This window comes from Rhododendron vialii, chromosome 6a (genome assembly GCF_030253575.1).
Source record: "Rhododendron vialii isolate Sample 1 chromosome 6a, ASM3025357v1".
Taxonomy (NCBI): Eukaryota; Viridiplantae; Streptophyta; class Magnoliopsida; order Ericales; family Ericaceae; genus Rhododendron; species Rhododendron vialii.
This window is the reverse complement of record NC_080562.1, coordinates 20417157-20440660: the sequence shown is the minus strand read 5'-3', so window position 1 is coordinate 20440660 and position 23504 is coordinate 20417157. Positions and strand designations below refer to the sequence as shown.

At 37.0% G+C, this 23504-nt stretch overlaps 1 protein-coding gene and 1 long non-coding RNA gene across 2 annotated transcripts; both read right to left on the bottom strand.

Annotated features, from left to right (window-relative positions):
• Positions 1-10838: 10838 nt before the first annotated feature.
• On the bottom strand, positions 10839-12382 carry LOC131329347 (uncharacterized). Its single transcript, XR_009200729.1, has 2 exons — positions 12333-12382; positions 10839-11589 (listed from the first exon to the last, which is right to left on the bottom strand). It is a non-coding gene; the product is annotated as an uncharacterized LOC131329347 (long non-coding RNA).
• Positions 12383-15449: 3067 nt separating this feature from the next.
• Positions 15450-17472, bottom strand: LOC131329417 (protein FAR1-RELATED SEQUENCE 5-like). The gene is made up of 2 exons (XM_058362517.1): positions 15714-17472; positions 15450-15626 (listed from the first exon to the last, which is right to left on the bottom strand). The coding sequence occupies exons 1-2, from the start codon at positions 16958-16960 to the stop codon at positions 15533-15535; spliced, it is 1341 nt and encodes a 446-aa protein (XP_058218500.1). The 5' UTR covers positions 16961-17472; the 3' UTR covers positions 15450-15532.
• Positions 17473-23504: the final 6032 nt, after the last annotated feature.

Here is a 23504-nt window from a genome sequence, read left to right as displayed (position 1 = left end):
AGGGCGTGGGTGAACACGAAATGGATTTTGTTTTTGTTTTTTTTCCGGAAGTGAGTTTTGTTGTTGAGTTTATAGATATATATACATATATGTAATGATATTTTAAGTTCCAATTACGTATATTCACTTTTCAATTACTGTAATTTTTTAATTTCTAATTATGTGTGTGTATATACACAGTGAGTGATGCTATAAGTATCGATGGGGTGTGTGGGGAATTCGTACCGATCGGCCGCGCCGGGCCGTCTCCAGCCACCGGATGGCCGAAGCCGTCCAAAAATTCTAAAAAAAAAAAAAAAACCGAGGGGGCCTCGCGCGAGAATCAAGCACCCTATACACCTCGAATGCCATTAATTCTCGCGTGAGGCCATCGGTTTTTTTTTTTTTTTAGAATTTTTGGACAGCTCGGATCGGCCGTCCGGTGGCCGGAGACGGCCCGGCGCGGCCGGTCAATACAAATTCCCTACACACCATCGGTACTGTTACCCAAAAATTGCAACCTAGAGGGGGGTGAATCGGGTTGCTTAATAATCTCTAACAAATATATCCAAGATAATATGAGCAAGTAAAAGAGAGAGAGTTAGAGAGATACAACCCGATTATAGTGGTTCGGCCCGGATTTGTCCACGGTCCGGCCTAGTCCACTTCTCCTCAAGCAACTACTTGAAGGTTCCTTTAATCTTCAAAAAGATTACAAGCAGTAAGTCTTGTGGGTGCTTACAACGACCTTATCCCCTAGCTTTCCCGAAGAGCTAGTGCAACTGCAAGAGTTTTCTTCGAAAACCTCTCAAAAACAATAACAACCAAATTCCAACCCGAATTTGGTCTTCTAAGCTTTCAAGTGTTTGACTCAAACACTCACTTAGGAATTACAAGTATGAGGAGAAATTTGAAGCTCTCAAATAACAATAACCTCACAAGGTAGATATGAAAGTGAAAGCTCTCAACTTATACAAAATTTCTCTCAAGATAGATACGAAAGTGTTGGCTTGATTTTTGGAGAATTTGCTTGGGGTGATATGAAAGTTTAGCATTTGCCGAAATATCATAATATCATTTTTTCCAACATTCATCAAAATAAATATATAAATGTAATACATATAATTTTTCTCAAATTATTATGTATACATTTTTCAACAGGTACCTATATCATTTTTGTATATACAGTCCTCCTGTAAGGACCACATCATTTTAATAAAATGCGGACCTCCATTTCCTGATTGAATTTCGATGATCTGAGCCGCTCAATGTGTTCAGAACGTGATTTTAAAGGTACTAGCAAGAAATCATCAAATAAAATGACCGGGAAGGGCTTCATCCAAGTAGTTTTTGTTTGTTTTTTATCGAATGGTTCAAACAAAAACTGCTTGGATGAAGCCCTTCCTGGTCATTTTTTTTGCCGATTTCTCATGAGTAAAATCACATTCTGAACACATTGAACGGCTCGGATCATCAAAATTCAATCGAAAAATGGGAGAAATAAGAAGGTCCGCATTTTAACTAAAATGCGGACCACCTCATTTGAGACTGACTATATATATACACACACACTCTCTCTCTCTCTTTCATCACTTCCCAATTATATATTTTTAATTTTTTTTGAAAAATAACATTTTTATAAATATATGATATGGCTTACTTGTTAATTTTTTTGGGAAAAAATATAATTTCTAAAAAAAAAGGTTTAAACATTTGTATTCTTAACTGAAATTATTTATCCTAAAATAATTTACAAATATCATTTAAAGCTAATTAATAAGAAATAAACCAATTTTGAGCATTAAAAAATCAAAGTGGGGTCAATTCAGTCATTTGACAACTTATCTCCTTATATCCACCTCCTATATCCCCTTCTCTAAAACCATTCCAAACATTGGATTACAAATTCACCATTCTTACATATCACACCTCATTCTATATCCACCTTCCTTCTATATCCACCTAAAATCAAATCTTCCATCCAAACGGGTGTAATTCTGGACAACAGTTAATATTTTCAATATGGAGTAATTTAACAAAGAAATCGTTCAGCTGAGATCCATTTATTATGGGCAACTCCCAAAACAAACCAACTCTACATATATATATATATATATATATATATATATGTATATATATAGTGTGTGTGTATATATACACACACAGGTAAAGGCACACGAAATTGTCGTACCCATAAGTTAGACCTATTTTAGACCAAACAAAATATGCCTAATTTTGTTTTTTTTACTTAGCCTTTTTTAAAGTTAAATAAGTTTGTTTCTTTTTTTTTGGAATTGCATATTTTTCGTAAAAGTTAAAGGCATTCCTTAATACCAAAGTATTGGTCGCAATACGAAATGAATCCACTAACTAGCCATTGGCCAAAAGATGCTTTAAATTAATTTTTACATAAGGCCCTATCCTATTTAGCATGCAGGTGAATTTAAGGAGAAAATAAAATAGAAAAACAGAATTGGTACAACGAAGGATTAATATAACGTCAACTCTGGTTAGATTCGATAATAACTATGGTTAGATATAGTGTAAAAATCATGGTGAAACATTACTAAAAGAGGATGGGAATTGAAAAAAATTGCACCGCATAAAGGACAGAGTAGCCATCAACAAAAATCATGTTTACGTACATACAAAAGGGATTCCCGAATCCAAATAACAAGCTATGATTATTTGGTGTCTAAGGTAAATTTCTCCAAGAGCGCCATACAGGCTTTTAATTGCTCCAAAGTCTTCCTCACCAAAGCTGAAGTATCCACACGTATTTTCTTGAAAATTCTTCTATTTCATTTCCCACCAAATGCTTAGCATGCTCCATCAAAATCTCGTAGCTACCGGTAGTAAGGGTGATTTCAGATGTTGTAGTAAGGGTGATTTCAGATGCTGCAATTCTGATATGATTTGCGTCCAACGATTCTTGTGAGGGCAACCAGCAAACTGGTGTTACTTGTCAGCTTTGCAAAGAAGACTGATGCACATTCTTAATCCTTTAAAGTTGCTAAAACGGAATAAAAATAACTCCCAGCCAATAGGGCATAAATTACAATATGTGTTTCTGTTTCCTTTTTGAAAACTTTAAACTAATAAACACAATTCAAGGTTCTGAATGCATTCCAGACACACACTGATACGCCCAGTAAAAAGAGCAGAAATTACTCCAGGTGCCTAATCAAGTAAGTGTTTTTGCCGCTTACTGTGTTTTCCCTCAATGTACCCTTTTTGAGTTTTATAAAAGTTTCATTTGCCGAGGAAAAAAAAATTATGCGTATACCAAACTTGTTACCCAAAAGGTAACCCAAGAGAGGAGGTGAATTGGGTTCCTAACTAAAATACCCAAAAAATAAATTATTTGGCCAAATAAAATAAAACAATCAAGCAACTAATTAATTAAGTAGCAATAGACAAAAAATAAGAGAGTTAAGGGAGAGAGACAGCACACAGAGGTGTATATAATGCATGGTTTGGTCCGAGTTTTGTCCACGGGCCTAAGGAGCTGCTGTCTTACTAATCTCCTAACCTCTTCTGGTGCCAATTAATCCTTACAATCGCATCGCTAACTTTTCCGAGAAGTTAACTGAACCGCTAGAATTTTATCTCCTAAACTCTAAAATCACTCACAGAACAAAACCCATTTCAGTAGCCCATACATAAATTTTCTTGTTTGTTCACAGAACCAGAGGAAAATTGAAGCTCATTGATTTCTCAGACTGAGAATAAAATGACCTCACAAAACTCTCACAAAGAAAATAATATACAATTTGATATCTGAGAGAGAGAAATGATGAGAAGGATTTGTATTGCTGTGATATATCTTGGTAAATTTTACTTATGTTGAACTCTTCTATTGCGGATAAAAAAAAACTCCTCTATTTATACCCAAATAGTTGAACGTTGATATAGAACCATTGAGATGCAAATCTTCCCTCTGCAAATTTGATCTTCCTTAAATGCTAAATAAGAACGTTGAGCTATAAAATCTATCGTAGCATATTGATCTCCAACATTTTGAGTGCCTTAATGGCGAAGCTTAACAAGTCACCAATGGCGGAAGAACACAATCGAATGACCATCCTGCCAAACGATCGAACACAATGAAGACAAGTCGACCACAATATGAAATGGACGACCACCTGCAAAAATAGGGCCTAAGCCCAAGGGTTCTGACATGTGTTGGGAAAATAAGAAGTTAAACTATGTATTTATCTAATGAGCCAAAGATTGAGATTGGACCGATGGAATTTGGGGGTTCTTCCAGACCGGCTCCATTTTGTCTCTATTTACCTGTCTAGACTACTTCTTGTCAAACCCTACCCGCATAAGTCCTGTTTTAAGTGAGGTACCCAAAATACCCCTAAAAATCCCACATCCATCTACATGTCTTCCAAATTCGTACATGTCGTAGCCTTTTTCATGCCCCTCTTTCTCTCAATCACCTTGTTCCTCGTCGCCATCTTTGTCTTCGGCGAGACTTTGTCGCCGGCCGCTGAATCTCCCGCGAAAAAGCCGTTGCCAACCGGTAGAAGTATAAGTACAACGAACCGAAGAAGAAGACATACTCATCAAAAACAAACAAACCGAAGACAAAGTACAAGCCACGGAAGCAGAAGTACAAGCCGCGGGAGCAGTAAGTGTCAAATCTAAACAGAAGATGTAGCTCCTTGTTATTTGTTCTCTCTCTGTGTGTGTGTGTGTTCTCGTTTCTACCTATAGCTCTAGATCTGTTCTTATTTCAGTATTTTTTTGAACTTATTTGGGAGAATCGACCCGACGTGAATTGTAAATTCCGGGAATAAATTTTTTGATATCAATTCTGGCAGTTGGGTCCTATGTTACTGCATTATTGAGTTTGATTTTTTGTCTATAATATTCAGAGTTGTGAATTCTTCATTCGGGGTGAATTGTATTTTTTCGCAGATGTGAATTCTTCATTTGAATGTAAATTCTGCAAGGGATGTGAATTGCCACGCCCTCGTTTTTAAACATAAATAATTGTACATTTCATAAAATAAACCATCATCGTCTCCAATGGAAAATATAAACTTGACTCTCATTCAAAATAAATTAAACTTCTAAGAGTTGACAATTCCCACAAAATTAATTAGAACATTCGTACATAACAACCAGAACTTTCTATTAAACACTCACAAAATGCATATTACACGTCTTGATAGAGAATATGAACTCAATTCATATTAAAATAAGTTGAACACCTTAAAAGTTTACAATTTTCACCAAGATAAGTTGGAATGCAAATATGGATTGGACTTTCTCAACTCTGGAGTTTCTCTTCATCACCTGAAAAATGTTGGATTATACGTCGTGAGTCGGAACTCAATAAGAGACATGCTAAATGCGAAGATAAGAGAGCACAAGCAAAATGCACCCACATAAAGATAACTTTTTCTTCTTCTTTTTAAATAAGTCGGATTGTAAGTTAGTGTATTCAATACTCTAAGAAAAACCTCCTCCTCTTCTTCTTCTTCTTCCCTTTTTTTTTAAGCCCAAAAGATAGCAATTGGGTATATAGTAACATAGAACAAATGAACCCTAGTAACTTTTACTTCTCAAGCATCCAACCGAAATAATAAACAAAATAATCTGTCACAACAATAATCCAAATTCTAAAACTCCAGTTTCATTTATCATATCCCTTTGTATTACATTTCCATTTCAACGTTATGTGTCATGAGCGATTGCTCCTTTCGGGCCAATTATGGGATCCCAATATTCCCTTTCAGGCACCTTGGTGGGTCTTGAATATGTTACGAGTAATTGCTCCTGTCGGGCCCATTATGAGATCCCGATATCCCTACCAGACACCTCACCCAGATTATATTACGAGCGATTGCTCCTGTCGGGCCAATTATGGGATCCCGATATCCCTTGCCAAACACCTCATCCGTTGGTGGGTCCTAGATATGTTATGAGCGATAGCTCCTGTCGGGCCAATTATGGAATCCCGATATCCCCTGCCAGACACCTCATCCGTTGGTGGGTCCTGAATATTCTCATTTTGTATTTTGTGATCAAGTATTCCAATCCAATCATTAGTTTCAAGACCATTTTATTATCATCGTCTCTCCAAAGAACAACCCTAAACTCATTTCTATTAATGTAGGGAGAAAAACACAAAAGCCCCAAATCTACTCAAGTGGCACAATCCCAAACTCATGTATTTGTTGATTTCTCAAATAAATACCATGATGAATCAAGAAAGAGTGTTGAATATAGGAATACAACATGTTTAAGAGCTTCAATTAGGAGTGAGAATACCCAAACTTCAATAAACCTAACCAAAATCTAGAGTTTCGCAAACAAGAAGGGCCTAAGGCTAGAATCAACAATAATAGAGAAGAAATCAAAGAAAAAAGAGAGCCAAACACGTAAACATATAGAGGGAGAACAAATACCTACAAAATGAGTCTCAAATAACATTCGTCAATAAATCAACAAGTGCTATCAATGAGATAATACAAGAAAAACATTCAACATACATTCATCAACATTGATACCAAACACTTCGCCAAATAAATACTAGAACGACGAACAACCATTATCGAGGAGTCCAAACCAAAGTGGGAACCAATTACCAATTTCAAATATTTTCCCAAAGCTTAGCCTGTTGGTTCCAACACCGCCCTTAGGGCCACCACAACTCTTTTCCCTGGACTTTCACCGTCTGTGATCCCTATGGACCACCACCATGCTCACAGTACTACAACTCCAAAACCAAAGTGGGAACCAATTACCAATTTCCAAATATTTCCCTAAGGCTTAGCCCGTTGGTTCCTACACCGCCCTTAGGGTCACCACAACTCTTTTCCCTTAACTTTCACCATCTATGATCCCTATGGATCACCACCATGTTCACAGTACTACAACTCCAAAATCAATAAACCAATCGTACCGAATTCAAAAACTGAGCACCCAAACCAAAGTTAATTATATAAAACTCCAAGGAGAACTTTCTATATCATTCATAGTCTCAAGTGTGGTGTCTAATTACAAAGATGAGTTTATCTTTTCTCCTAGGCATTTTATCAAGCACCTAGTAGGCATATAACTATTACCCATGTATCACATTTTCATTTATTCAAACATACTAGGCTTGAAAATAAGTCCAACATACCAAAATCACATAATAGACTAAATAACGACAAACAACGTTGGCCTCGTTAGCACCTACAACACAATTCCCATTTAAAACACCACTCATATATGTTGAAACATTCTTAACCCTTTCTACAAGTGCGAGTATATAGAGGAGCATCATAGTGAATTGAGTAATGCGTCTAGAGTTCTTATTGGACAATTATGTCCTTAACATAATTGAGAATTCTAACTCTTCAATGAAGTCGAATTTATCTAAGATCAATCACAAGTAAGTTAAAAGTAAAACTTATCACAATGAAACTAGACATAATAAAGAACATTCTCACCAAATCTGGTGCACTCGAAACATAAACAAGACCTCTAAATGATTTTTTTTAAATCTCTCAATATGTTGTAACTTACAGTTTTTGCAGTGACGCGCGAATTTGAAAACTTCACCAAAACTTTAATTGAAGTTCAAAAGGTCCCAAATTTATATCATAGCACCTAGACATTCAAACTTTCTCTCCTAATTTTTCCAGAATTTATGGGGTACAAATACCCTGTCAAATACGATGTACAAATTGAGTGAATCTTCTTTGAAATAAAAATCTCGATTCGTACCTACTGTCTTTGAAGATTTACCATGGATAAAATACCATTGCAAATGACCTAAGATTTTGTGGGACTCATAAGAACACACCAAAGTCCGTCCCTGATTTTTTCCAGATTTTTACAAGTAAGGAAACCAAGTCAAATTCACTCTCAAACTCAAAAATTCTGTGCAACAAACACAACTTTCTAGTAAAGCAGTCAGTGTTCTAAAATTCATTAAAAATCGTATACTCAATATTTTTCAAAAATTCCAACTCTAAAACATCACCAACTTAATAATATTTAAGACTCATAAGGACTTATAACCATATACTTAGTTTAAGAATAGAAAAATTGAACAAAAACACAGCTTCTTCCTTCTGTCCAGAAATTCTAAACTTACGATTCTATATTTTTGTTTCTAACTCTTGATCAACTCATACATACATGTATCATATACACTTAGAACAAGTTAGGGTTTGCTTAAAATTGGGAAAAACACTTAATATCACAAATTCAAAGCACATCTTACCATATATTCTCATATTTAAGCATTTAGCAAGAATCCTACGAGCCAAATCCCGAAAATGCTAGGAACTCCCAAGTTAGCCGATTGAGATTTTGTTCAGATCAACGCGTAGCTCTTTGTCCGTAGATCATTGTTTCCTCTTGCCTCTTAGCGAGATTCTTGAATCTTGTCCTCCGATTTGGGGTTTGAAGTCTTAGGATTTGTAGAGTTAGAGAGAGAGAGAGCGCGATGAAAAAAAAGAAAAGAAAAGAGAACTGGCGTGGAGTTCTCTGGTGCATCAAACATATAGGTGCAAAAATTACACTATTCTTCTCCAAGTAGTTAGTTATTTCTCCATATCCTATCCTATTATGATATAAACCACTACTCTAAGGCCCCTAAATTCACCAAACTAATTAATAACAAATTTCCACTAATTAATAATCAACTCTAAGGTGTATAACATATTTCCACTATACACGTGGATCCCAACGCACTCGGTTCATGGTCTACAAAATTATTAATACAGTTACATGTAACCACATTATTAAATATAATAAATTCATATTTGGGACAGGTCTCTACATGAATAGTGAAAATGGGATGCGAATTTTGCAAAAAGAGTGTGAATTCTGCAACACACTCAAGAATTCACACTCCCAAGAATTCCAACCTCCAAGAATTCACACCCTAAAAAATTCACACCTCCAAGAATCATACCCTTAAAAATTCTGCAAAATGGCACAAAAAATTTCTACAAAAGGGCAAAATAGTAAAAGTATATGTAAAAGGGCCGGATGAGATAGCTCTACAAAAAAGGGTCTGCACGAAACCCCAAACAAAATATGGGACCGGCCAGGAATTTCTCGGGGAATTTGTGTCGAAACATTTATGTAATGAAACAGTTTAATAAATAGAGGGAGGACCACAACTATTTCCTTCACTGCTTCGCTGGACTTTGCTTTTGAGCCATCATGAGCCGAGCTCGAGCCTAAATGATAGTTCTCGAGCCGAGCTCAAGCCAGAAAATCGTAGCTTGATTCGAGCTCGAGCCGAGTTTGAGCTGGCCCTTTTTGCGGTGAACCAAGCCTAAACACGCCAAAGCTCGGTTCTGCTTGATTGCGATCCTACATACAATGATGATGAACTAGGAAAAAAATGCTACATTTGACAGACCTAAACAAAATGCTGCATTTGACAGACCTAACCTAAGCTCCCATCCGCACCTCCCTTATAAGCCGTTGGATTAGATCCAACGACCCACGATTAAAAACACATCTCACAGATCCTAGGCGACTGGGTCATGGGTAAAAGACGTTCGCAGGTCAAACGGGTTATAACAAACGGGTTACTCACTTTCCCTTCTCACTCGATTGTTTGAAACCAGAAGGCACAAACACAGAAGAGAGAGAGAAGAAGAAGAATCGAAGAAGGCAAAGAGAAGAAGAAGGCTCGTCCAATCATGAATAGGTATCTCTCTTTCTCGTTCGTACAGAAACTAGGGTTTGGGTTTGAAAATTTTTTCCAATAAACACCAAGGTCATTCTCTCTCTCGATCTCTGTATCTCTCAATTATTAGGGTTTTTCCTGGTTTGATTTTTGGTACTTTGGTGGTATGGAACCAGAAATCGTGATTCTCTCCCTCATTTACTTGGTATCTCTCTCAAATCCGAATCGGAATGATTTATGGTTCCACACTACCAAGGTCTTGATTTTCTGCGATTTAGGGTTTCAAACGAGATTGATTTTTTGCGACTTTCTTTGAGATTGATTTTGGGCTTCAAAAAATTTAGGTCTCGATTTCATTTTTTACAAACCCAAAAATTAGGTCTTGATGCTTTTAGACTGTAATTTAGCACGATTCTTTAGCACTATAATGTTGGAAATCATCTTCCAGTTTTTTGGATGGTAATTTAGAGGCCCTTACATGCGATAATATATGACAAGGTTTGTATTTACTGAGATACAAGTAAACAACTAGCTTCAATTTGGAATGATACTGTTCAAATCTAATATGCATTTTTTAATCTTCAATAGGCAGGTAGCAAACACAAGATTGATTTCCGCAAATCGGGCAATTGCCGCAATTGGTTTTCAGGTCCAATTTTACCTCAAATTGGGCAATTGCAGGCTTGCAGCAACTTTCCAAGATTGATTTCCGCAACAACTTCTTCGGCCCAATTGCGCTGCTCTGATTTTATTACCAATTGAATTTTTTTTTTGCTTTGTTGTAAGGTGGTGAACATAGTATAGGTTGGTCAGTTTCAGATTTTTTTTCGTTCTTTGTTTCCTTTAACTGGCTCTCAAGGTTAGACCCTTGGCCATTTTTTTGATGTGGTTCTTTATGAAAGAATGGATGGCTAATTTGTATCGAAATTTAGTTGGACCATGACCTTGTTTAATGACCTTCTGTTTTGTGGTTGTGTTTTGATTAATTACATGGAGCTATAGCTTCTCCTCAGCTTGTTTACTCGACCTCTTGTTTTGTTGTTGCAAAAACTAAGTTGGTCACAATTTGATTTTTTGGATTGAGATTCTTGGCAAGTAATAAAACTTGAGGAATTTTTGGCAAGTAATCTGTGCTGTGTCCTAATGAATTTTTTGCATGTAAAAACTGACACTATAATATAGCAATATAGCATCCAAAAGGAACTCACAGAATCAATATCATTTATTCTCCAAAGAAATCTAATAATAATTAGAGTACTGCAATGACAAGTCTAGAAACAAAATATCATAAAAGACTCTCCACTCCTATCCTCTTCTCTTCACCTCAAAAAAAATTGCAAAAGTTGCTCAAACAAAAGAGTGCATTCAAACCAATAGTGCCACAAGTTCCAACAAAAATTATACAACCGGTAGAATCAGATGTCCCTGAAGCAGGTGCAGGAGCAAACTCTTTCGATCCTGCAACTGAGGTAGTAGGCACGCTTGCAAATGGATTGGCTTGATAATGCAGGAGTTTGTAATATCTTAGACAGAGAAGCCGAAGGCTTTATAATGAAGGAGGTTGATTCCTTAGTGCTATCGACATATGTGGTATAGCTACATCACCACTTTGGACGCCCATAGCCCATGTACCAGATTTCTTTGGTGAGGGGCTTTCCTCCAAAAGTTCAAAGGAATCAACCTCTTGAAAGTAGGCTCGTTCCTTTTCATAGTTTGGAGGCTGAGTAGGTATTCCTTGCATACACCAAAGACATTGTAGGAAAGAGTCATCAGTTGGCATATGCAAGATGTGTGTCAAAATTGTAGAACTGACAAAATATTCCAAGCCTTGAAGTTCACCTGATTACCTATCAAAGGCCTCATAAGATAATATTATGGGGAGGATCAACTCTCACCAGGTAGGTTGAGTTGGTTCACAACCTACCTTTAATACTCGCTCCAGCATTTTAATGCTTCCAAACAGCACATAAAACAAAAGTAAGATTAGCCTCAACTTTCATCCATGTAATTCTGTGGATTATGAAGTCATTTTTGTCTTCCTTGTATAGCATAACACAAATTTGGAGGCCATATGCACAAGGATCGGTTAACTTGCGACGGCATGAAATCTTGCAAGCAAGATCACATTGGAGGGTTCAAGGCCATATGCACAAGGATCGGTTAACTTACGAGGGCAAAAAATCTTGCAAGCAATATCACATTGGAGGGTTCCATAACGAAAGAATGAACAATGACAATAATAAAATGCTCTAAAGTGTGAGTTGATTATATCAAACTTTAATATATCATGATAATGGGGTTTGCCGAGGCATTTACATGATGGTGTTTCGTAGACAAATCCTATAACCAGTTAACGAATGCCAAGCACAAAATCAAAGCATCCCTAAGATACAAGCAAATTCATACTCCAACCTTCCGTAAAATTGTCCCGTCAAACACCAACCTAAAAAGGATTTGAGAGAGATACCAAGTAAATGAGGGAGAAAATCACGATTTCTGGTTCCACACCACCAAGGTAACAAAAATCGAACTAGGAAAAACCCGAATAATTGAGAGATATAGAGATCGAGAGAGAGAGAGACCTTGGTGTTTATTGGGAAATTTTTTCAAACCCTAACCCTAGTTTCTATACGAACGAGAGAGAGAGAGAGAGAGAGAGAGAGAGAGAGAGAGAGAGAGAGAGAGAGAGAGATACCTATTCGTGAGTGGACGAGCCTTCTTCTTCTCTCTCTCTTCTGTGTTTCTGCCTTCTGGTTTCAAATGATCAAGTGAGAACGGAAAGTGAGTAACCCGTTTGACCCACGAACGTCTCTTACCCATGACCCAGTCACCTAGGATCCGTGAGATGTGTTTTTAATCGTGGGCCGTTGGATCTAATCCAACGGCTTATAAGGGAGGTGCAGATGGGAGCTTAGGTCAGGTCTTCCTGACCAGAACCCTAGTGTGTATATATATATATATATCAGAGCCCTTCAAATGAGGACGTCCACAGCCAACGAAAATGCAGACTTCGTTCTGCAGCCGTTGGATCTCATCCAACGGCTGAGATTTTAAAGGAGGAACTCGCGGGTTAAAAGGAGCATGGGTCGGGTAAAATTTGTTCCGCGGGTCATCCGGGCTGAAAAGCCGGATCCTTTTCTTTTCCCAGCTTCCAGCAGAAGCTTTCATTCTGCTTCAAACGCAAAGAGAGAGAGAGAGAGAGATTGAGGGCGATTTGAGAGACGATCGACGAACGACCAACGAACGACCAACGACCGACGAAGGTATCTCTCTCCCTCCCTCTCTCTCTCTCTCTCTCTCTCATTCGTTCGTTCGTTTGTTCGAAATCTGATTAGGGTTTTGTTCGATTTGGGTTTTTTCAGTTAACACGAACAGATCGATCGAAGAAGAAGAGGAACGACTGGAGAGTAACTTCTCTTCTCTTCTCCTCTCTCTCTCTCTCAACTAAAGGGTAACGACTGGAGGGTTTTTTTTTTTTTTAGAATGGGTATTTTAGAAGCTATCACTGCTGATTTTTTGTTTTTTTTTTTCCAGAAAATATAACTTGAAAAAAAAAATAACAGAGTTGTAAAATACCCATTTGTTGAGGCTTGTTATTTCTTTTTGGATCTTCTCTCCCTCGAGCTCTCTGTAATTTTTTTTCCTGAAAATGTAACTGAAAAAAGAGAGTTGTAAATGCCTCTTCATTTTGATATGTAGATGCCTCTAGCAAGACGTGTTACCTTTGCTTTCTCTAGCATTAGAATTGGAAGAGAGCTGTTGTATAATATAAGCAAAATAGTTTCAGAAATAATAGGTACAAAACAACCTGACACAGCTAAGTAGAAGTGTTGGCCATTTGAAGTCCTATGTGTCCCTTCTAGAAAGAGATAGCTTTAAGACTGTAACTTTGACGAAACATGACAAAAAATTGGTCATAATGGTCCTAGCAAAACAAGATTGTGAATGTACACTGGGGACAATATGACCTTAGAAAGAAGACTTGGCCCAAAGTACACTCAGATTATTTGATTGTTTTGTTGTTTCATAATTGAACTATTGTAGCTTGTGGTGTCACATTTGTGATCTTTCAATATTGTTTACATCCCCAATTTGTGTGACAAGATAAGGACAAGTAGGATCTGAACACATACATGAGAATGGGAGAGTTAGTCATAACTTCTCATGATGCTAAGTAATTAAAAACTTTAACCATCTTAGATCCTTTAGTGTTCTGCCCAGTTTTGAAGTCATGCCCAATTTTAACCAAAGCCTGCACTGTCATTTACTGCTGCCCAGTTTTGAAGTCCCTATTTATTTGCTTATGAAGTTGAATTTTTTCTAGGAATGGCATATTATGTTGTTTTTGTTGGAAAAGTCCCCGGTATCTATGAAAGTTGGATAGCTTGTAGCGAACAAGTAACTCGTTTCCCTGGGGTTGCGTTTTAAAAAATATCCCTCATTGGAAGAGGCAAATAATGCTTGGACTACATATGTTGAAGCTCATTCCAATGTGCAATTGCTGTCTCCTCAACTTCCTAGACTCCCGACTGATTATCCACCTTTCCTCGTACCTGTGCAAGCAAACATGGATAACCAAACTCCTTCCAAGCTGTCCAAACATTGCGTGTACATTGCAATGCTCTTACTTGGAGTTGTAATAGGAATTTTACTTTTGTTGGTCATCATGTATATTTTCTTTTAGTTGGTTTATGTAATGGTTACGTTGAACAAAATTTCTAGCTTTTGATGTGTACAAATTTAGAACTTGAGCAAGTGTTATTGTTGTTAGTGGTATGGTTATGTTGACTGTCTTTTTTTGGTAAACTAGAGCATTTCCACACAGAGGGGAACAAGTTGCTTGTTGTAATTTTATGTTGTAGGCCATCCCTAAATCTGCCCACAGTTTCTGATGCCAAGGCTGTCATTTTGGAAAAGGGCTTTGTTTCTGAGAAGGCAAATGTTCCAACAAGTTTGGTTCAATGAAAATATTGATGACCCAAAATTCAGGTAGAAGTTTTATGAGGCAGGACTGGGACTTTTAAACCTTGAAAAAAAGGAACTTGTGAAGAGGATGAGGCTGCAATTAACCAACATGCTTGCCCTTCATTAGTCAAACTGAAGGGGGCTACTCTTCTGATTCTAATTGAATGGAGGCATAGATGGGGGCTACTCTTTTGATAGCAGGAAATATTTCAACAATCCGTTCCCAATATTACGGAATTACCGAAATCCCCAAACAGCTAACCAAGTTACAACTTTTAATATTAGAAAATTCGAAATATTTCCTGCTAATACATGGTACGTATCTAAGAAATTTTGCCAATAAAACTAATGCATATCTAACTGTCCACCAAGTTCATCAATAAAGTGTCCACCAAGTTCACCAAGTTCATCAATACATGGTACGTAAAACTAATACATGGTTTTCTCAGAAATTTTGCCAGTAAAACTAATACATGGTACGTATCTAAGTGTCCACCAAGTTCATCAACAAAGTTACAACTTTTGCCTCCATTTTCAGTGTGTAATACAAATGGCTACACCATTTCCATAGCATTCAGATAATTTAAAAAAGGAACCGAGCATCATTGCTTCCAAGATCAGCAGCTATTTGCTGACATTACAGAAACAGCAGCAGTAACAGCAGCAATAACAGCCATGACAGGCACAAAACAGGCAGTAATAGCTCTGGTCAGACTAGTGAAATTCAACACCATACAATAGACATAGCCAAAAAAACTCTTAGCCCTCCTAGCTTTTGGAGTTGACAAGAGAAAAACACCAACCAAATGCAAATATCATGAGAATACTCTCCAAATTCATCCATGTGCAACCACCAATCTATCCTGCAACCCGAATAAGTAATAATATCAATAAAAGAAAAAATAGGCAAGAATAATTAAAGAAATAAACTTAGATGTACCACAAACACTTACACTCATCGTCAACGTCATCATCGTCATCGTCCTCGTCCTCGTCATCACTCATTCTAACATCTTGCGAAGAACTAAGAAACAAATACGACTATTAACATTTTAACAACTAAATAATCATATTTACGACAAGTAAAGAATTAAGAAACAAATACATGTACATGCTGCGAAGTTTTGGACAATTTCTTTTGTCATGTGACTGTCCTGTTAACCCACAACCATTACAACGCCTACTCTTCTGGACCACCTTCTCTTTTCCTCCATTCACTCGCTTACCACAACCCTTTGCCCTAACTTGAAGCGGTTCTTTAAACATATGTTCACGAGGAATAGACACTTCGATAGCACTAGCACGCAATTTTCCACCTTCGCTTCCAAGATTCATTGCACATAGCTTATTCCGAACCGAACACAAAGCATCTTCCAAAAGCTCACTTCCTTCTTCAGTTAATACGGCGTCATCAATTACACTAGAAGCAAGTTTGAAGAGCTTATTTCGCCTTTCAAACACAGAAGTGTCACATATTTGTTGGACAGACACACCCACGTCATTTGCAACTGTTTTGATTTTGGCGGATTTAGTCCACCTCGCCAAAATTAAATCATGAGGCAAATCAATAATCTGCATTCTATTGAAGTAAGCCAACAAATGCCGACATGGAATTCCGTCAAATTCAAACAGCTTACAACTACAACTTACATGTTCTGATGACTTATTTACCAAAAGATTACGAACCCTCGCACCACTCACCTTTGCCCTCTCAACAGTGTAGAAATGATAGTGTTCATCCTCATGTGTCATCTTAACCATGTATCCCCCAATTTGAAAGAATTCATCTTGAAACTTGTGAAATATGGCCAATGTATACAACTCACTCATTGTAGACTCCATGGGAAAAGATGTTATCAGTTGTGGCTTCTCATTGAGATCTTTATGATCCAAGTCCAATTCATTATGCCGTATGTGAGCAAGCCCCCTAGCAAACCGCGTGACAAAGTCGTACAATGAATTATTTAATGAAACATACTTCTTGAAGAAAGAATGAGAAATCTCAGCCCTTTGACTACTTGTCATGTGTGCGGAAAACATGTGTTTCATATATGTCGGAATCCATCTCTCACGGATTTCGTACATGGCTTTCAACCATTCATTGGAGGATAAGTTGGATTTGTGTACAACATCTGCCCATTTAGCCTCAAACTCTTCAGGGCTCTCAGAATTCCATATGCATTGTTTGAACTCATCATAATGATCTTTATAAGATAATGCACTTATATTTTCAGAAAATTTACTCACAATATGCCAAATGCAATATCTATGGTGTGTAGTTGGAAGAACATTAGCAAATGCCTTTGTCATCGCCGGATCTTGATCAGTTATGATCATTTTGGGCGGGCCTCCTGGCATTGCTTTCAACCATTCTTTGAATAGCCACTCAAAAGATTCACTCGATTCATCACTTAAAAGCCCACACCCAAATAGCGTAGTCTACCTGTGGTGATTAACCCCTAGTATAGGTGCAAAGATCATACGGTATCGGTTTGTGTTGTACGTTGTATCAAAAACCACAACGTCCCCAAAATATTGGTATGACTTCCTAGCCGTGGCATCCGCCCAAAAACAATGAGTCAACCTCATTTCATCGTCTTTCTCCATTGTAAACATAAACCCTGAGTTCTTTTGTACTTGAATTTGGAAATACTCATATAACATATCGGCGTCTTGCCCTAGTAACGCAGTCCTTATATCCCTTTCAGTGTTATAGAGATCTTGCAGTCCGAACCCAACATTTTCCACACCTCCGGATTGCACCTCGAAAATACTCATTTGTTGGCAAGTTGGCACATTTGCTTGTGATAGTTGTTCTGCCAAAGCTCTTTTGGCAGCTATCACTTTGCGATGAGATCGCAACAAATGCGTCCTCCTTGGAGAGGCAAGAGCTTGGTTATGTGCCTCAACAAATTGAAAGACAACATACTTGTCACCGGATTTGGCTCTCACAATAGCCAATTTCGCACCACAACCTTCTCTAATTATCCCCCGACGCCGTTTAGAGGCTCCACTATTTTCTACAGGTTTTTTGGGCACCGAGTGACCTTGTTTGCATTAAACATACTCTTTCCTAATGACTTCTTTATCCCAATTCTTCTTGCTAGAATGTTCTCGCGTACCAAATCCTGATTCTTTACCATAATTGTTGTAAAACTTATGAACGGCGTCTAAATTGACAAACTCTTGATTAATTTTCGGTATCACGTCATTTTTAACTTGAGGGATGTAAGATTTTTGGGAAGAATTGGCAGATGATTGACACGTTTCAGATGGTAATGGTGAGACTACGTCCATTTCTTCCAAAATTTTCAAACACTGCATTCTAAAAACCAATACACAAAACACATATTTTTTGTAAGCAGCTTAATGTGAGAAACAGTTCAAACAAAACAGTAGCAGATTTACATCCTTAAATGCCACCAGATAAAAGTTCAAACAAAACATTCAATCTATTAAAATACCCATCTTATTCGGAAAGGAAAAAAAAAAAAGAAAAGAAAAATCCAACGGTTTCAAGAATATATTTACAGGAAATGATGGAAATAATTGAGAACTTTCATCTGACAGCATACTCTGTTGAAAACAGATTTTTTCTTTCCGAGGAAAACAGATTATAGTTCTAAATTTTAGCCTCAACCAAAAAAAAAAAGATCCAACAAGAGATAATAAGCCTCAACAAATGGGTATTTTACACCAGCATTCACCGTTATCGTATAACCCAAACTGGAAATAAACAAAATCAACTTGATAATAAAAAATTTCAACCTGATAAGCAAAAAAAATCAACTTCATAACCAGCAATGTTGGTGTACAAACACAATGTGAGTCACTCGACAAAAAAAAAAAAAAAAAACCAGCAACCTGGAAAATCATTTTTCGGTGTGTACAAACATAATGTAAACATACTTCTAAAATACCCTTTTTTCTCAAAAACCCCTTACATTGTGTTTGTACACCAGCATTCACCGTTACCCTGTTCGATTCATACAAAAATAGATTCGAAGAGAGTGAGAGATTGAGATACAGCTACAGAGAGAGAGAAGAGAAGTTACCCTGTTCGATTCGTCTCCTTCGATTTCGTGGTCGATTTCCTCCTCCTTCGTCGATCTATTCGAGTAACAAAAAAAAACCCTAACTTTAATCTCAGTCAGAGAGAGATTCTGAAATACAGCGAGAGAGAGAGAGAGAGAGAGACCTCTGTTCGTCGGGTTAGTTGTTGGTCGTCGTTCGTCGGCTGATTCTTCTCAGTTCGTCGGTTGCTTCTCTCTCTGTGTTTGAACGACAAGCACAGAAAAGGGGGAACGAGAAAAAAAATTCTGGGTCTAAACTCGATCGATCAGTAGCTCCCTTTCTCTTCTTCGTCGTTCAAATCGCTCCTCTTCTTCGTCGTTCGTCGTCGCCCTCAATCTCTCTCTCTCTGCGTTTGAAGCAGAATGAAAGCTTTCGCTGGAAGCTGGGAAAAGAAAAGGATTCGGCTTTTTAGCCCGGATGACCCGCGGAACAAATTTTACCTGACCCATGCTCCTTTTAACCTGCGAGTTCCTCCTTTAAAATCTCAGCCGTTGGATGAGATCCAACGGCTGCAGAACGAAGTCTGCATTTTCGTTGGCTGTGGACGTCCTCATTTGAAGGGCTCTGTATATATATATACACACACACACACACACACCAGCACATGCCTGTGCCTAAAGGCACAACTTGAAGAATTCAATATTCTATATGGCTTTGAGTGTCCTAAATAAAGTTTGAGTAAACAGCCCGTACCTAAAGGCCCGGAATAACTTGATATTAAGTTTACAATAATTGAATCGTCCAACTTAATTATGCACTAATTTGAAGGCAATTGCGAATTCTAACCATCAATTATTCACCAAACACACAATTTTTAGCAATTAAACACCGCATTTAGGCATAGAATTTTGATGTTTCATAGGGAAGCTACTTTTGATGTTTCATCTTTGCATTAATAAAACTACCATTATCGATTGAAAAAAAAAAAACACCACATTCAAGCATAGAATTTTTCCCTGGCCGTCTGTACGTACCTAAATGAATTGTCCTTCTTACTACTAAACAGCCTCACAAACAATCCTAAATCATCCTAAAAGTTTTTTTTTTTCAATGAGGGTCACCTTTATGACATGGAAGCAGTAATAGATTCAATATTGGAGGAATTACATGATATCATACCAACCAAACCAAAATAATGATGGTTGTAGTATTCTTAATATTACGCCCTGCCGAACAAACCAATAGTCGCAACTAAACCTAGTTAATATGACGAGCTCAAATTCACAATCAACAATTCTCTAGGGGTTATTATGAGAACCTCATATTATCTATGGAATTCTTGTTTTGATATTTATTTTTAAAAAAATGAGAGAGAGAGAGAGAACTATTAGTAGTTCCCGTTTACATTGCCGTTGTTCACATTCCATGCATTAGAAGTAGAGGTGGCAATTTGGGTCCAGTAATATGGTTTCACCTAAACCCATCAATTTATAATTAGCCCAAACCCACCCATATTTAAATATATATGAGTTCTAATTGGGCCAACTTTACTGATTTTATGGGTTTAGATGGGTAGGTAATGGGTTGAATATGAGTGGAAAGAGAGAACCTAAAATTTCCGTGGTGCTCAAAGACAAAATTATTCCCACTTATTAACAGCCATTGATTCTATGTGGATTCTGGGGCCTCCCACTTCTCCCTCTCATTCAAGAAGCTAGCGCAAGAAAAAGACTTGAAATTTTCAAATTTTTGGAAAATGGGGCTCACATCTTTCAGCTAAACATTTACAAACCACACAGGCACACACATTCGCTTCGCATTCCTTAATGAAAGGTGATAAAAACTCACATTTGTTAAATTTACGTCAAACTATTTTCATTTTTTGATTCTTTTTGTAGAGAGAAATAAAAAAAAGTACAAGAATTATGATCAAAATTCACAATTTTTTGAATAAAGACAAAAATAAGTAAAAAAATTCAATCTTTTTTACTTATTTTTGTTTTTATTCACAAAATTATGAGACTGTGTTCTACTACACCAAATAAGAAAAAAATACTTTTTTGAATTAAAGATGATGTATTGTGAGAAAATAGTCAGTCTCGTAAAACAGGAAATAAGTACTAAAAAAAAGAACCTTAGCTGAATGTGGTTTGAGTTTCGATTATAATTTTTCACTTTTTTGATTATTTTCATTGAGACGAATCAATAAATACTGTAACAAAAATTAAATGCAAAATTGCAAACAAAATAAACCACTTATTCGTCTTTATTAAAAAAAATCGGTTTATCGAATTGGATTGTAAAATTAGGCATTATAAATCATCAAAATTCTATGTATTGGCAGTTCTTATGCCCCTGCTTGGACTGCCTCTGTTTTAGATTTGGGATTGCCTCTGTTTGCCATCGTTACTAAGCCCACTCTCTCTCTCTCTAGTCAATCTATGGTGGGTAAATGAGTCAGTTGATGGATAAAGTGGCAGGAAAACAACTAAAAGTAATTGAAAAGGAAAGAAAGCGGGGCGGGTCGAGATGAGTTTGGGTATGACTTAACCCATATTCGACCAAATCTGTTTCAACCCACCTACTTTCAACCCATATTCGACCCGCCCATATCCAACCCATAACCCATTTTAACCCGCCCAAATTCATTCAAACCAGTCCATTTGCCACTTCTAAATTTAGAAGACATATATTTGGTAGATAGGGATGAAAGAATTAACCGAAAAACCGACCGAACTGAACATTTTTTTGCAATTTAGGTTGGTTTGGTTGTTAGGTCGGTTCGGTTCGGTTTCAAAATTTGGAGAAAATTAAGGTTCAGTTCGGTTTCGGTTTATGGGTAAATAGGACCGAAATGAACCAAACCGAACCGAAAATATACTATTGTGCATTCTTTTAATCCTAGCCCTCCATCCCAGAGCTCCTTCACGTGGATAGTCACAGAGAACTAAAACCCCTCCATTAACAGCTGGGACCCAACTATACCAAAAAAAAATTCAAAAACAAAAAACCCCAAATCTCGTATGTCTCTTTCTCTCCATCTTCGTCTCTCTCTCTCTCTGCCATACATGGCGGCGATCTATGCGCCTCTTTCTCCGACGATGGCGCTACACAGATCAGAGAGCTCTCCTCTCTCCTCTCTCACATCAAGTCTGATTGGAGAGCCTCTCTATCTTTCTCATCTCACTCGAAGTTGGATGCTAAGATTAATCTCAATCGCTGAACGCATAATCCAAGATCACAACGGACTGGTTCAGGGTTCATCGGCCGGTCAGATTTGTTGTTAGTTCTTTAACTTCTTCTCCTTGGTCCCAAGTCAGCGAACTGACAAAACCGATCGAACCGAACCACTTTAATCATCACCGAACCGAACAGTTCCATCCTTGCACTGGTCGGTTTCGGTTCTTGATTTTCAAAAACCAAATGATTCGGTTCCGTGCAAAAAAGGGTAAAAAACCGACCAAACCGAACTGAACCGATTCCTACTGGTGGAACTATTAACGATTCCGGGTTATAATTAAATACTACTTCAAGTAAAGGGGTTTAGGTGTAATTTTCTTTTGATTGAAGACGCGTTTGATTCATTTTTAATACGAGTAAGGGGGTGTTCGGACAAATAAGCCAAAGTGGCTTATTTTTTGTCCTTATTCAAATTTTTTTCGTATCACTTGGCTTATCATCATTTTTTTTGGGGATTATTGCATCTTCATGACGAGAGGAATCTAAAAAGTATAAAATTTTGATCGAATCTAATATTTTTTGAATAAAGACGAAAAAAGTGGCTTATTGGCTTATTTTTGTTTTTATGTGGGTTTGTTTGGCTTATTTTTGGAGGGAAAGCCAATGGCTTTTTTAGCCGAACAGGGCCTAAATATCAGATTCGAATTCATCAGGGCGCTGCTATTCATAACTTTTTATTTTCTTCCATAGCCCACTATATTTTGGTAAATGGTTGTTGAAAATCATACATAACATTTCGGTAAATAGCTGTTGAAAATAAGATTATATTTCGGTAACTACATGTCGAAAATATGTTCAACTTTCGGTAAACAACTGCCGAACATACATTTTCAGTAAATAGCTGTTAAAAAAATATTATATTTTGGTAATTGGATGCTGAAAATATATCTCAATTTTGGTAACTAACTGTCGAATATAATTCGAAATTTTTAACGGGCTATGGGAGAAAATAAAGGGCTGCGAATAAAGCGCCCTTCATCAGTTCATACGAGTAAGGCCCTGTTCCAAAAACCTTCTTAAAAAATAAACAGCTTATTTCACATTTTCAAATTCAAAAATAAAGTAAATGAAAAATAAATTTTCAAATTTTTTTTGCATCGTATAAAAGATCTCATCGAGATCTTCCAAACAAGATCCTTAGGCCATCCACAGTGGTATAATTAAAAATGGATAATCAAAAGTTGACACATCAGCTTTTGATTATCTATTTAAGAGGTTGTTAAGCTTAACAATGTTGAGGTCCACAATGGTCACTTCTAGTCCATAACCAAAATAAGGGGTTCACTACAATTTTACTCTCTCTTTATGTTTTCCACCATTGATCAATTCCCTCTATTACGTTTTTTTTTGGGGCAAAAATATATCGTTTACGTACCTTCTTTAATTTTGGGAAAAATTGGTGACTTCCATTCCTCATATTATGAATTTGGAAAAAAAAAATCATGTACTAAAAAAAAAAAAATTTCAGATGTGTTCTTGAATTTGGAAAAGAATGCAAGGTTCTTCATGTGCTCAATCACAAGGTGAGGAATGAAAAAAGAATAAAATAGAAACGGAAAAAAAAAATGAAATACCTTAATCCGGCGACAATTAGTTGAATTGTAGATAAACGAAAGATATGAGCTTCACTTTTTGAGGAAAAGAAAGA

Bases quoted from the DNA above. Each gene is read 5' to 3' on its own strand.
- LOC131329417 (XM_058362517.1), bottom strand. From the start codon at position 16,960: ATGCCAGGAGGCCCGCCCAAAATGATCATAACTGATCAAGATCCGGCG. The intron at 15,627-15,713 runs GTACATGTATTT...TTTGTTTCTTAG, and splicing joins TGTCCAAAACTTCGCAGCAT to TTCTTCGCAAGATGTTAGAA.